Genomic DNA, 15,899 nt, shown 5'->3' with positions numbered 1-15,899 from the left:
CCACCACTCCAGATACAAAATTGGTTAATGTGCATTTATTTCTGAAGATATTCTAAATTCTGTACTTAAAATTCAGGGGTGCCAATAATTCCAACGAGCACTGTATATTGAAACTACCTCAACCGGGAAAACATGAGTTGCTTTACTGCCGTTGCCCTTGCTATTAGGGGCCACTTTGAACACATGCTGTTAAAAGGGGACTCCACTGATTTTACATGGTCGGTTTACAAGGCCAGTACTCCTCAGTGTGTCAAAGACGTTGCAGAGTGTCTCTTAAGGTTCTTTAAATAATATTTTGTTGACATTTTGCCTTTTTCTGCTGGCCTATTGAGTATTCAATCCTTTCAGTGATATAAATTCAAAAGGCCTGCCCTGGGGAAAGGGTCTAATAAATAACTTTAACTTTGAGTTAATTAGATTGAGTTGTTAGTCAGTCTGCATGACAAAATATACAGTGCAATAATATTGGGATTTCTTATATAAATGATAGTAATTAATTTATCTCTTCATCATACTCCTTCAAAACTTGTAAGTTTTAAAAAGTTACCTGTTTTTGTGTAAAGGAGAAAATATCAGAGAAAATATTGTAAAAATATTTCTTCAAAATTTAACAGCACAATGCTTAGATGTGCACAGAGACTGCAAAGGTTAAACTGACTTGATGACATATTTCCGCTTTAAGGTTGTGGTTTTTTCCAGGTTGGGGTTATGTGCAAACCTGCTGCTACAGATACTATGAAAGTAGCATTACTAACATTGCCAGAAGCTTCAGGGACCTTTTGCTCTGAGCCAGTTTGATACACAACACTGATGCATTTATGAGAGTGATTTTTTTGTGTGCAACTAAAAGTTAATATTTGTTTCACTTTTCACCGTTGTGTTTTTTCAGGCAGCAGATGATTAAATGAGTTTGCTGAAGCTGCTAATGTTGTCACTGTTGACAAGTGTTGTACATGATACAGCTTCTCACTCAGTTTCAGCCACTATTATGTAATTAAAAGGGAAAACAAAATTATATTCAAAACAATGTATGACTTAAACTTGCAGGTGCAGATACAATCTTTCCTTCTCAATTCAACAAGTATGCTAAACCATTTTTTACAGTGCAGTTCCATTATACATTCTTATGAAGTCTATAGAACTTATAAATGTATAGGAATATGTAAATGTATAGTACAAAATCACAAGTGACATTGTGTCTACAACATCACAAGACCATAGAGTCAGACATGTATCCCTCAAACTGACGCATAGTCATATGTACTTTCCGATATTCTTAAAGATACACCACTGACTAACTTATTTCCCATTTCTCTAACCTAATTTCTCAAAATTCAGATGTTTTCCTATTGTTAACCTAAAACTAAATGTGAATTAAATTGAACTTAACCTATAATAGCCTATAAAAAGTGAGAATTAGTCTGAATAACTTTGTTTTGCCTTCACAAGAAATGTCCTCATTGTGGAGATGATGCAATAGAAGGAAAACAAGAAAACAAATACCACACCCTGCAAATCACAACTTCACACAGCAGTGCTCCCCTCATCCAGGTTGGCTGTTTGTGAGTAGACTGACCCAGCTATTCTGTCCTGAGGTATGTAGACCTTGATCCACTGACACTGTCTGCAGGGAACCCTGTTTATCAACCTCAGTAGGTGTCTCCTGAATCTCTCCCCAGTAAACCCATACAGGATGGGGTTGACGCAGCTGTGAGAGTAGGCAATGGCCTCAGTCACTTGTAAAGTAAATTTGATGGCTTTGCTGCTTTCGCAGTTTGTATAGATATGCAGTAGCTCCAGTGCTTTGAAGAACGATGCAACATTGTAGGGGACCCAGCAGCAGAAGAAAACAGCTACCACTATGAAAACTGTACGAATGGCCTGTTTCTTGGATGACTGGCTGTACAGCAGCCTCCAGACAATCTGTGAGTAGCAGAAACCCATGATAACAGCTGGGATAAATAGACCCAAAATGTTCATTTTAAAAAGGCTCAAGACCCTCCAGAAGTGGGAGTTGAAAGAACTGTTATTATTTGAAGCAGCTGTGGGATATACAGGGAAGCAGAAGTGAGACATATCATCACTAGACTGCTGTTTAAGAAAGATTAGGTCAGGGAAAGAAGTCAAAAATCCAGTCACCCATGTAACTGCAGCTGCAATCAATCCAAAGGTCCGTGTCCGTGCTCTCATAACGTAAACAGCGTGAACTATAGCCAAGTACCGGTCAATGCTCATTAGAGTAATGAAAAAGATCCCAGAGTAAAAAACAATATGATAAATGCCCAGGACCACCTTGCACATAATATCTCCGAACACCCACTGGTCCCGGGCTTGGTGGGCTAGAAAGGGAAGGGAACACACCAAGAGAAGGTCAGAAATTGCCAAGTTTAGAAGGCACACGTCGGTCATGCTGCGGAGTCTCACCCCACAGACAATGACCCAGATGACCAGAGAGTTACCAAGGAGGCCCAGGAGGAAGAAAATGGTGTAGAGGGCTGGAAGAAAATTGGCCCCGTGATGCTCATACACACACCTCCCAAAGTCCTCAGGGTAGTCATAGTAAATGTAGGTTTCACTGGAAGATGTTATAATAGAGCTGGTGAGAAAAAACAACACCAGCAAAGAAAAATTAATGATTAGGAGGTCCCCAACATTTCAGATCAGTTTATTGGATCTACAACAGTCTTCCTTAAAATATATGCAAAAAACTATACTTCCATGTATTGTAGCTGTGGGGAGTATAATAAAACCTTCAAAATAAAACCTTTGCACAATGATAAGATTCACTGTCAAACAAATGTAACACAGCAAGAATAATGCAGTTGTAATCTTGCAGCCCTATTCAACAGAACATGTCAGCAAAATAGATTTAACAACAAAATAGACTGAAATACAAGACTGAAAAGCTCAACCAGCTGCTAGTAAACAATCCTGCTAAGCGGAGGAGTAAAGGGAAACAGTGGTAGCCAGCAAGACACAGACTGACAAAGAGGCATCATCGACTTTATAAAAGTGTACTTTGAACAACACAGTGAACAAAATAGTTGAGGTATGTGTGCCAGCTGTAGGTTTAATCTTACCTTGGTACACCTTGTGTAGATTGATTCTCATTTCCAAAGAAAAGAGTGATTGCGGTGGTTGTGGCCATGGTCAGCTGTCTGAAAAATATAACAAAAAAACATGCCCTACCCCAGTTCAGTGCAGTTTTTTTTTTTCGTTTTTTTTCCCCTGCAACTTTGCAGCAGCTTAAAGTACAAGTTTCTTATACTGTGTTTGAGGTTTTTGTTGAAATGGAGATCAGGTAAATTCACATTTAAGTATTATTATCAGTATAACTGGTTTTCTGTAATTCACTTGAATTGCAAAGGTTTAGTGTACAAACTTTACATGTTGGATGTTTGTCTTGGATCTACTGGATGGTAGATCCGAGGGAGGTACCAGAGCCAAAGTCCAAGTTCCACAAACCATACAGTATAGTCACACGGCAGACATCAATAAATATAAGTTTCATCAAGAGTCAAAAGAAACAAGACAAAATCAGTTCTTCATCAAGACCAGAGGCTCAACATTGTTAATAAGGAATATGCTGCTCTGTGATGTTGATTATGTCATCAGTTCTATTTATAACTTTAATGAGTGCAGAGGTGTGATTATGTTTTTGCAATTGCATAGTCCATAGTTTTGTGGTCAAATTTACAAATCTTTGAAGCTGGTTTTGTGTGGCCAACATATACCAAATCAAACAGACAATTCAGAACAGATACATCATGTGTACTGGCGCAGCATATGAAGACGTTTATAGTGGATTTCTACCATTTCACTGGTTTTTTAAGTACTTGGTCTCTGAAGCGGAAGAAACATGCAGGTTCCATATTTCAGGTCGAAACAGTCTGTCTCTTTAATTGTGAGCAATTGTTTGGATCAAATGATGCACTGAGCTGATAGTCTTAATAGATGGTTTTGAGCACATGTGACTGTTGAAGATGACTGAGGATAAAGGGCTCCCTGTTAGGCTGAGGAAATATATGATGTAGGCCCTACAGGCCCTACCTTAAATGACGCTACAATGTAGGGTCATTCCACTGCTTTAAGCACTTTTTAATTTTTAGCTTTAGTCTGGAACTTGATCAGATAACTGTTGTTTCTGGATAATATCGAGAATTTAAGGATAGGGAGGTTTTGCAAATTAGCTATTGTATGTGATGATGATAGATGTGTGTCAGTGCTGTTGCTGTCCATTGCTGTTGTGAATTGCAAAAGCAAGAGATAATTGTTCATTAGTGGCAGAATTGACTGATGACCAGGATATCATGAATGTCTCTCTTCTACAAACCATTTTTGATCAAAAAATGTGCTATACAGTGGGATGAGATTTTTTCCCCCCATAGACTCATAATAAGACAATTAGATGGGGCAAAGGACCTGAGACTATAAGTAATGTAATCCAAATACTTAAAACTGTCCAGATACTGGAAACTTAACAGAAAGTAGATCATTTTCCTTACGTCTTAATGAGTTCTTTAAAAAATATATAATAAATTATAAATGTAATCTTTACTCTGTCTTTAAAAAGCACTGTCTCAATCCACTGACTTCTTCTGCTGGAATTGTATTGTGTATGAACCTCGTAAACCAAAACTGAGCCTCTTTTAGTAACTGAACTGACAATGACTTCATGTCTAGAATTACTCAGTGCAGTAAAGTGTTATTGAATAACAATTTTATACCCAATCATTGCTGACCATTCTGTGTATCTGTTTGCATTATGCCTTTTTCCATTTTAACTCTGATAAAATGAATGTTAGTGCATTTGCATTGTTATAGACTGCCAGTTAATCAGTATGTCTACAATATGTCTATGACAGAAATAGACAAATCATACAGTAGGAATACTGTAAACATGTCTTACATGTCATGTAAAGGTGAAAAAAAAGAAAAACTTTACCTGTCATCATTGGCTAGAAGATAGCTGATATCACTTGTTCATCCAGTTTGATTATGCACGGTGCAGCAGAAATGAGACGGGTTGAATGGTGAATGGTTTGCATACCAAGAACACGAAGATGTATTAAGTGTGCAAACTTTTTTTTAAAAATATTCCCATCCCCTGACTGAGGTATCTGGGTGGGCTTGGTTGGTATGGTTTGTTTCTTTCTGAGAATTTGAAAGGGCTTTATATAAGAGCCCACAGTGTCTGTCGGTACAGTTAACCACAAATCAACACATGCAAGCTTTAAAATATGCAAGCTGGCTTGGTTCTGGTCTCAGGCTGCAGGCACATACAGCTAGAGGCTTGCATTGCAGGTTTCTCCTTTGTTGCATGGAGGAAATGATACCACTGATACAGCCATAAGTGTTGACTACACTGACAGTTGTCTCAAAACAGCACGGTCTATAGGAGGCAAATTACTTTCTCTGCATAGGGAAAAGTTCTGACTAATATCTGAAGAGCAAACAGAAATATGGCTGCTGCATTTTACAGATCTTAACATTTTTATGCATCATTTTGATTCAATCAGTAGCTGAATTTTAGGCTCAGATGAACAAACACTGGCACATTAGTCAGAATGTTATTGACACAGGGATTCTGCCATGTGCACTTCTCGTGAAATAATTACAAGCTACCAAGAATGACTGCCTGAAATGTTTGTGATCACCTCAAGGTCCTGGGTGCCAATGCATTGCAGTTTCAAGAGGCTTAGCTTGTGACATTTCATTTACATGAGAAACACACAAGCGTGCACACATGCGCACCAGTGCAACAGTTTAAACTCACAGATCACAGATTCTCTCCTGCTATAAACAGAATAAAGAAAGAGCAATCAAGTTTTATTTGCTTTATTTTACTTAAAAGAAAAAGTTGTACAAGTTACAAATATACTTTTAATTACATGATTTGCATAAATGTTTCATAACATTCTTTACACTTTCAAAATGAATCATTCCCTTGTTACTGGGAATAATCTAACTACCATTCTACAGTTCTGAGATGCACCATGCACCCCCATGACACTACACACACCGCTGTCTTTGTAGTCTCTGCATTTCTGTCAAAAAATTACATTGCACACATGCACCCACCACCACAACACAGAAGCAAGGTATGTTTAACATTTTTAGTAATCTGATTTTACAGGTGTATTTGAGGTCTCCTTCTCTGTGGTGTCTCTGTGGCTTAAAGCCACTCTGTTCTGGTACCTCCAGCAGACTTGTTTAGTCAGCACCTTGCCCAGTGACTTCCTAAACTTCTCCCCTACAAATGCATAGATGACTGGATTTACACAGCAGTGAGACAGTGCAATGATCTCAGCAAAGCCCATGGCAGAGTTGATGGCTTTTGAAGCTATGCAGGTGTTTAGGATTTCAAACAACTGCAGTGTCTGAAGGAAAACTGTGACATTGTAGGGGACCCAGCACACCACAAACACACACACTATGGTAAATATCAGTTTTACAGCTTTGTCCTTTTTGGAGTTCCTGGACTTGGACAAGACAACAAGGATTTGTACATAACAGAAAATCATAATAGGGAGGCACACGAAAATGCCCACTGTGTTCTCACTGAAGTTTTGCAGCATCTTCCAAAACTGTTGCCTGTCCACTGGGTACAGTGGTAGGCACTGGAAGCTTTTGTCATCGTCGTCTATCTCCAAGGAGGCAAATACCGTCTGAGGGATTGCCATAACGACAGCTATAACCCAGATAGTGATGCTTGCTGTGATCCCATAGTGAAGTGTCCTGGTTCGCATGGCTGACACAACATGGACAATGGCCAGGTAGCGGTCCACACTCATTAAGGTCACAAACAAAGTCCCACTGTAGAAACCCACCTGTTCAGAGAAGCAGAAGAGGATGCAAAGTCGAAACAGGATGTGAAATAAGGCTTTACTGGACTTAATATAGGCGACGTAAAAGAGCAGCTGTTTCAACACATTAGCTGAGGACAGCTGCCAATATTTCCTCAATTATTACAAAAAAACACTCAACTTGTGTTTTCAGTGTAACATACAGTAGAAATACTTGCACATCTCGTTATACTTTATTTGCAGTAACATTTAATCAATTTGGCACCAATACTGTATATTGGCAGTAATGCCTTTTTAAAGTGAAAAAAGAGAACTACTCACACACTCCACTCTTGTAATATGTCTTTTTTGGTGCAGTGTTTTGTGAATACACTAGCCTAATTGTGACTTTTAACACCTTTAAAAAAACAAAACCAAAAAAAAGTCACAGTGGAAATGTAGAAGAATTGTTTTTTAATAGCTAATTAGTAACCCCCACCTCTTTCTGCTTTCTAAATAATAAGTAATCAAATTCTGCTCACCTGATAGACTCCTGTTGTCAGTTTGCATGATGCGAGGTTCTGGGAATAGTGGGCCCAGAGGGGCAGGGATACAGCCAGTATGAGGTCAGAAAGGGCCAGGTTGAGAAGGCATACGTCCGTCATTGTTTTCAGCTTTATGTACCGGAGGAGAACCCAGAGAACTGTGGTGTTACCTGTAACATCACTTTGAATTATTAGTCACTATTTTGGGTTTCCCATTATTTCTACTGACAAACCGTAGAACAGAACTGTCACGCATATCCAACTGTAGCATGGATCACTTTCAGCTAAATGCGTAAAATGCAAATGTGCATTCAAATGTGTCGAGAGAGTGATATGTATTTCCTTTTTTTTTGTTTTTAAGATTCAGGCCTTTTTGAACATACCTAGTAGACTCAGACAAAACAGCAGGTCGTAAAGAACTGGCAAGACCATGGACCCATCGGGCAGCTCTGGACTGGGATTCTGCTCACAGGTTAAATTGAAATCATAGTCATAAATCTCAGAGGCTGACGTGTTCATACTCCTGTGTGAGAAGGAACAGGACATTTAGGGATTATTTTTGGTATAACACAGTAGTACAAAATATGAAGAATGACAAAATGAAGTCCAAAAAGCATGAGTCAGGTGAACAAAAAAATTTAATAATTATCTGAATTATCAAAGTCAAATAGCAAAAAATAAATTATAAATTACATACAAGTTATAATGACAATGGGGGTGTTGTTACATATCCAAGTTTTCCATATGCTACAATTTGACCTTCTTTTCAAAATTAAAAAAGCAATTCCAGTTATTCCAGTTCCTGGCACAGACCAACCTAAATGAACAAGTACTCCACAGCAAAAATGACAAATGGTCTTTGACATGATCTGTTATAAAGTTTTTTTCTGTTGTAAAAATGTAGCTTTTCTCGTCAAAAAACCTATTATTCACTTCCCTAAGGGCATTGAATGCTATGGTCTGTCCACTCATATTACTCTCGTCCAGAAATAGTAAACTAACAGAGGGTTTGTTAGAGAAATGTGATCATATAGGACAATCCTAAGTTTTGATCCAAATAAAATTAATTTTATTTTTTGCCATATGAAAAGCCAACTTGTATTTGAGCCAATTCTTGACCTTAATCGAATTTCTCACTTGAGATTGGCTTTATCGTCGTCTTATTCTAACATGAACCCAAAGTGGCTTAATCATTAAACTATTAAAATAAACAACTTACTTTATCAACAATGAGATCTTTTGACTTCTGATTCAATTTTCTTGTGATCTTGAGAAGAATTTTCAAGAAACGTAAATGGAGATATGTTTCTCCTCTTTATTGTGATTGACTGTGTTTCACACCTTCATGATGACTAAACTCCATATGTTCCACACTGAATGTTTTGTAGAGATGTGATCTTCAAAAAAGACAAAATAATTTGAAGAATATCCACATATAAATGTGGGGGAATTCAGAGATATTCCTGGACTTTCTTGCCTTTTTAAGTTGAACTTTTCAGATACAATCGTCATTTAGTGAGTCATGTCTGAAAGGCTTCGGTACTAAACATTTAGAGGTTCAACTGCCACCATTGCAAACCTAGAAAGATTTTCCAACAACCATCTCGAGTCTAGCTGTAAATTAACCACATTCTGACTATAAATATAACAAACTCCCACATCATCTGACCATAATCAAATTTATGTGATCTCTTTTAAACCACATCTAAATTTGTCTTTTTTTTCATTATCAGCATACGCAGAACCACCTGGTTTTGACACCCATGCCGACCCTCACTTCCTGTGGCTGACATTGTTTATACACACACACACACACACAAACACGTGCACACAAAACTACACACAGTTTTTGGGTGTAGGAGTTGAGAGAGATTAAGTAAGTATTGTTAATAGCAACTAAAAATGTAAAAACTGAAATGTTGATGTGCTTACCTCATACTCTGCCAAAATCACTGCTCCTGAATTTCTATGTTCTTCTGTTGCGCATCAAGCTTACAAGTCAAATCCTGCTACAGAGCTCATTTCTGGTAAAGTGAAGTCTGGGTTTTGTGTTTTTTCCCTCCGCCTTGTGTTAAACCTGCAGTGAGGTGTCAGTGTGGTTTTCTGAGAAATGTCCCTTTATGTGTTAACTTGTGGCAAGAACGGAATATGGGGGAAATGTATACTAACGAGGCAATTTTATCTTTTTCTTTGTTCTTAGGTGATGTGAACTTTTCAAAGCAGCATTCAGCTCATCCGGAATTACAGAATTACAGTAACTTTTTTTCCCACTTCAGTACTTGTACTACACAAAATTGTATCAGCTTCAGCTCAACTACATACTTGAATATGCTCATGTTTAAGGATACTAACACAGCACTAACAATTAGATTTGTGGCTATCTTAAATTAGCTTTACCTTTGACTATATCTCTTTTAAGGACCATGTATCTTGTCAGCTAAATGTGAGAGGAAATAACATTTGTTTAATTAGATGTAAAGAAATAACCTATCATTGTCATGAAGAATTTTCACTAACTACGTTGACAGTGAGAAAAATCTGAAAGTGTCAACTACATACTTTCATGTTCACAAAATGAGCAATGTTCAGCATGCCAGCTAATCTCCAACATGAACGCTATACATCAATAAAGTTTCTGTGGCGCTGTAAAAATGTGGGACTTTCATGATGATTTCAAATCTGTTTAAGGTCTCAGTTACACAGAGATGTTAAAGAACCCAGTACAGGACTTTCATTATAAATGAGTGCAAGATGTTTGTTGCATGGATTTAGTGCCATACAAAAACTACCAGACTAAAGTTGTGTGGTACTCTTGTTTGCCAATCTAAACCACTCCAGAAGAATTTAAGCAGCAATATCAGCAATTGAGCATTACGCATTACTTTGTCCAAATTACACCTGAAATAGCAGTAAAATTGATTGAGACAAAAAGAGAATATATTCAGCATGAAAACACTCAAAAAAACACAACTGTGCAATATACTGTAAATATATAGAAATGTGAGGCATAAAATAATATCGGAAAAATATATGAAAAATCACAGGTTTGATGAGCCAAAATTTTTTCCACATCAACAGATTTAAATGTGTGACAAATGATGACCTTTGAATGTGCAATAGATGCTACAAAATCATTTATTAGTTTCACTGTTGTACCTTGGAGTCATCGTTGGACATTTGAATGAAAAAGCTTTCCACAATGAAAGTGAAAAAAAGAAAAATACTGTTGTGAGAGTATTTTGGTTTCATTTTTTTAATGGTAGCATTTCCACATAGTATGAATGTTTTTTCACCAATCTGCAGACTTATTAGCAAATGTGTGAAAGGGGAAAAAAACGGAAATATTCCAGACACATCAGGCATAGACAAACAAACTTTGTGGTTACATTCCGTTACAAACAAGACATCCATAATCTGTCAAGACGTCCAATTTGAAGTACAGCTAAGTTTCCTCCAGTATCAGCAGGAAAAGGAGGGGCATTGCATAGCAATTAAAGAATACCTGAGATAGTATAGAAGATATTGATGAAAACATATCAAAACACAGCAGGTAATGTCCATAAAACATATTACATCTGGACTCCACCTCCTACATAATAGTGGGAGTGACATCAGAGGACCTGGACATGACTGAGCTTTTCTTGAATGAGCTATCTGAAAAACTTCTGGTGGAGGAAAGGTGAATCCAAGGCATCCACTTACTCAGCATCTGCAAGGCTTTTTTCATAAACTTCTGTCCAACAAATGCGTATATGATGGGGTTCAGGCAGCAGTGAGTGTAAGCAAAGGTCTCAGTCACTGTTATTGTCAGCTTTAATTTTGCATCGAAATTGCATTCGCCCGACAATTTACCCTGAACCTGCAGAAACCTCAGGAAAATGGAAATGTTGTATGGGGCCCAGAACAAGAAAAAGGCAGCCACTATAGAGATGATCAGCTTGACAACACGGTGCCTCTTTGCACTCCTCATGGTCACCAGTATAGGGATGATCCTAGAGTAGCAAACTACCATCACCAACAAAGGAATCACGAGACCCAATATATTTGTTGACAAGATGTTGTAAAGTCTCAAGGCACTGCTATCCAGGGCCTGGTTACAACTCTGCCCGTAAAGGCCATTTGTAACCTTTGTGAAGATTAAATCTGGTACGGAGACACAAAGGCTCAGCAGCCAGACAATCATGCTCAGAACGATGCCTGCTCTCAGACTGCGATATCGTGCCACCTTTTGAGTGTGCATGATGACCATGTAGCGGTCCAGCGTCATGACAACCATGAAAAAGATGCTGCTGAAGAACCCGACGCAGTTGCAGGTAGAGATGAAACGGCACATGAAATCTCCGAAGGTCCATCCACTGACCACAGAGTAGTGAGCGTAGAAAGGCAGTGTGAGCACAAAGAGGAGGTCGGAGAGAGCCAGGTTGAAAAGGCAGATGTCTGTCAAGTTGGTCTGGTTGCGGTGTTTCACCAGGACACACACCACAAGTCCATTACCTTGGGAGAGGAAAAACGTTAATTCTCTCAGCTTAAAATGCATCATAATAATATAGCTACGTTTAGGTCCATAAGTATTTGGACAGTGACACAATTTTCATAATTTTTGCCTCTCTACACCACCACAACGGATTTGAAATGAGACCATCAAGATTTGATTGAAGTGTAGACTTTCAGCTTAAATTCAAGGTGTTTAACAAAAATATTGCATTACCTGATTTTTTTCAGAAGCTCAAAAGTAATTGGACAATTGACTGACAATCAGTTTCATGCCTGGGTGTGGTCTGTTCCCTTGTTATGTCATGACAAATTAAGCAGATAAAAGGTCTGGAGTTGATTCCAAATGTTGAATTTGCATTTGGCAGCTGTTCATGGGAGCTCTCAACATGCCGTCCAACATGCGGTTTTTTTTCTTGGTGAAAAAAAAACCCTTCGCATCATCTAACCGGGTCATGAACAGTCTGGACGAGGTAGGCGGTAACATTGTCAAAGTCTACAATCAAGAGACGTCTTCCTGAGTGTAAATACAGAGGGTTTACCACAAGGTGCAAACCACCGGTAACACTCAAGAACAGATAGGCCAGATTAGACTTTGCCAGAAAACATAAAAAAGCCTGCCTAGTTCTGGAACAAGATTCTTTGGATGGATGAAACCAAGAGGAACTTGTACCAGAATGATGGGAAGAGAAGAGAATGGAGAAGGAAAGGAACAGCTCATGATCCAAAGCACCACATCATCTGTCAGACATGGTGGAGGCAGTGTTATGGCATGGGCATGTATGGCTCCCAATAGAACTGGGTCACTGGTGTTTATTGATGATGTGACTGCTGATCGAAGTAGCAGGATGAATTCTGAAGTGTATAAGGGTTATACTATCTGCTCAGATTCAGTCAAATGCTGCAAAACTGATAGGACGTTGCTTCACAGTACAGATGGCCCAAAGTAATGACCCAAAACATATTGCAAAAGCAACACAAGAGCTACTTCGGTGATGTCCATGGGTTCCAGACATCAGGCAGTCATTGACTACAAAGGATTTTTATCCAAGTATCAAAAATAAACTTTATAATTATGTTGGATTGTCCAATTACTTTTGAGCCTCTAGAAATGAGGAAAAATGTATAAAAATGGCTGTGATTCCTAAACAGTTAGTGCAATATTTTTGTTAAACCCCTTGAATTAAAGCTGAAACTCTACACTGCAATCACATCATGATGGCTTCGATTCAGATCCATTGTGGTGGTGTATGGAGGCTAAATTAAGAAAATGGTATCACTGTCCAAATACTTATGGACTTAACCTAATGTAAAGTAATGCCCTCTCTCTCTCTCTCTCTCTCTCTCTCTCTCACTCACACACACACAAACATACCTAAAAAGCCGAGGCCGAAAACCAAACTATAGAGAGTTGGCAGAAATACTCTGCCAAACTCCCTCCCATCGATGTCGTTGCAAGGGGAGTAGTATGAATAATTTTCGTCGTAGTAGGCTGCATAGTCATACCGTGGAGTTATGGTGGTATTTGGTCCAGGATCTGCAGACAAAGATTTTTTTTTTTAAATTTCAACTTTTACAACATGTAACCTCATTTTAGGTGTAATTCCTATACATTACGATAGAGTATATAACATTCAAATGGTCAGGGTGCCTCTAAACATAATCTGTTGGTGCAGGTGAATGGAATTCAGTTTTTGTTGCTGACAGCTTTAGAAGACTTAATTACTACTGTACATCATCTGAACCGTTTTCATCAAAGTTGTTCCACTAAACGCTGTTGACGATGAGGTCTGTGATTATCAATAGCAACCAGGCTCCTTTTTAAATGTCGCTTCTTTCAATGCTGTGAGCACCACAACCAAAACCCCATTTACAATAACTCTATAATACACTATCCCCGCCAAACTACCCCCCACCAAAACTATCCCCGTGGATTGTTACTACTGTAACTGAGTATGAGTATGAGTATGAGTGAGTCAGACCCGAAAGCTAAATCAATGAATGGAGTTATAGTACCACCTGCCGGTCTTCGGGTAACTTACTCCTTTTTTGGAAACATTAGTCACACCTACACATTAATCTACAAGGGGCAGGCAATTTAAACACTTAAAGAAAAAAGACTTTAAATGACCAATGCAAACACTTTTGTCAAGATGGGTCTTATTAGGTTTCTTGTCCATTGTCCATTCAACAGTTGTCCTTTGTCAACTTGCTATAAACAGTCCATCATATCGCTGTTGATTTCAACTTGCAGCGGCTGTTTGTATTTTATTTTGTCCGTTTGGCTTATGTTATTATAATTTTTAGATGTGTTTAATTGACATTTGAAATATATTTAAGACATATTTTTTTGAATCTTTTAAATGGTTATTATGTTTCTTCAGACTGTGACTCAAACTATAGAAAACAGAAAATATGTGTTTGTAGGTTGCATGTTTGATGACAACAAGTATAGTATACAGAAAAATTTTAAAGAAATTGTGATAGACAATGTCAAAATATTTTCACAATCTTATTTTGTATTTCTTCATTTTCACAAAAAACGTAAAATATCTCAGGATTTAAAACATTTTTGATAATGGTCCAAATGGAAACGCAAAAGAACCGATCAAGTATATTGCTTTACAGTATTTTGATTTTAATGGAAAATGGGCATACAACTTACAGCAATGTGTTAACCCTCAAGCATCACACAGTATCACACATTTTTCTTCCAACAAGTCTACAAAACATCTAGTGATAGATCTTCCAAAATTTGTATACTTGTTAAAAATACTTTTACCTGACATGGTGAGATTTCACTGATGTCTTTTCCTGTCAGGTAGTCAGTGGCTGAGTGGTAGCTTAGGGCTCTTTTTTTTTCTGTTGTCTGGATCTTTTGGACACGATGTCTTCAAATGCAAAGTGATTAACTCACTGTCTTATAGTGAACAATCCCCAAATATTTCACAGAAAGAGAAGTGCAGATGTTGTTTCCTGTACGTCCCTAGGTGTGAACTATAAGATCCTTATCAGGAGCCCACAGTTCACACTGCTTGAAATGTCAAGAACCAAAATAACACCTATACTAGCAGGCCAAAGCAAAACGTTTACTATTTTAATCACAAATGTGGTACATGTGATCTGATTTTAGCTTAAACATTCACACATAAATAAAGAGTTTGAGTATTTGATGAAAAGTGACTTTCCCGACTGATTATAGTTAAGCTCTTTTTTACTCCTTTATAATATAAATATATATATAAATACTTAATATGTTGCAATCCAGTGGAATTACTAGAATATCTGAATATAAATCAGGGAGTGATAGCATATTTAACGATTATTACAGCAGAACACATAGTATTACCACCAAAAGCCTATATTTACAAGAGGCAATTGGTGTATGTATGATAAAATCACAGCCTTTATACCTAGGGACTGTGTCCTTTTTTAGGCTACACATTTCATTTCTTCTCTCTTCTGTTATAAAGATAGTCTCCTTCGTTTTTGTCTTATTTTTCTTTCTTTCTTTTTATAGTAATTTTATAGTAAGGCTGCCCATCTCTGCTGACTATCCAAAGTGGTCTCTGAGAGACCTCTTGTGGCGGAGAACGATACCTTAGTTGTGCAGGGAGGTGTTGCATGGGCAAACTAGCACAAAGCATGCCGGGAGAAACATGCCATATAAGCTTTGTTCAAATTATATACTGATAACTTTTGTTTTTTCTGTAATGTGCACCTGCGGCGGCAACAACAACAACAACAACATGATAATAATAATAATAATAATAATAATAATAATACAATTTATTGGATATATATCACTTGACGTTCACCTCTGGATCCTACTTGACCTTTATTTAAACTGCAGACTTTCTGTTTGTATTTATCGCTCTGTGTCTGTGGTGTTCCTCTGAAATTCGTGCCGTCGCTCTCCAGCTGGCCCTCAGTGAATTCCCAATGAGGATGATTGACGTGAAATGTGCTGACGAAGGCGGGCTGGGGAGCGCTCTGTCAAGTTAGAGAGACGCACCTGAAAAACACGGGAAACCCTGTAGCATTGCCCTCCGAATAAAAGGGTGGAATTTCTTAAGAG

General features: G+C 38.0%; 3 protein-coding genes across 4 annotated transcripts; all 3 read right to left on the bottom strand.

Moving 5' to 3' along the window:
* Positions 1 to 33: 33 nt before the first annotated feature.
* On the bottom strand, positions 34 to 5,129 carry cabz01093075.1 (C-C chemokine receptor type 4). The gene is made up of 3 exons (XM_040116787.1): positions 4,946 to 5,129; positions 3,081 to 3,158; positions 34 to 2,596 (listed from the first exon to the last, which is right to left on the bottom strand). Exons 2-3 carry the CDS (start codon positions 3,146 to 3,148, stop codon positions 1,525 to 1,527), a joined length of 1,140 nt encoding a protein of 379 aa, XP_039972721.1. The 5' UTR covers positions 3,149 to 3,158; positions 4,946 to 5,129; the 3' UTR covers positions 34 to 1,524.
* Positions 5,130 to 5,942: 813 nt separating this feature from the next.
* On the bottom strand, positions 5,943 to 9,342 carry si:cabz01093077.1 (C-C chemokine receptor type 2). Of its 2 annotated transcripts, none has more exons than XM_040116864.1 (4): positions 9,263 to 9,342; positions 7,714 to 7,853; positions 7,328 to 7,500; positions 5,943 to 6,830 (listed from the first exon to the last, which is right to left on the bottom strand). In XM_040116864.1, the coding sequence occupies exons 1-4, from the start codon at positions 9,265 to 9,267 to the stop codon at positions 6,117 to 6,119; spliced, it is 1,032 nt and encodes a 343-aa protein (XP_039972798.1). In that variant the 5' UTR covers positions 9,268 to 9,342; the 3' UTR covers positions 5,943 to 6,116. The 2 variants fall into 2 exon arrangements, with proteins under 2 accessions (XP_039972798.1, XP_039972799.1); XM_040116865.1 differs by lacking the exon at positions 9,263 to 9,342 and adding an exon at positions 8,550 to 8,775.
* A 1,258-nt stretch (positions 9,343 to 10,600) lies between these two features.
* On the bottom strand, positions 10,601 to 14,715 carry LOC120783711 (C-C chemokine receptor type 1-like). Its single transcript, XM_040116863.1, has 3 exons — positions 14,604 to 14,715; positions 13,197 to 13,358; positions 10,601 to 11,824 (listed from the first exon to the last, which is right to left on the bottom strand). Exons 1-3 carry the CDS (start codon positions 14,608 to 14,610, stop codon positions 10,920 to 10,922), a joined length of 1,074 nt encoding a protein of 357 aa, XP_039972797.1. The 5' UTR covers positions 14,611 to 14,715; the 3' UTR covers positions 10,601 to 10,919.
* Positions 14,716 to 15,899: the final 1,184 nt, after the last annotated feature.

Source organism: Xiphias gladius, chromosome 22 (assembly GCF_016859285.1).
Source record: "Xiphias gladius isolate SHS-SW01 ecotype Sanya breed wild chromosome 22, ASM1685928v1, whole genome shotgun sequence".
Lineage (NCBI taxonomy): Eukaryota > Metazoa > Chordata > Actinopteri > Istiophoriformes > Xiphiidae > Xiphias > Xiphias gladius.
This window is presented reverse-complemented; position numbering and strand designations above follow the sequence as displayed.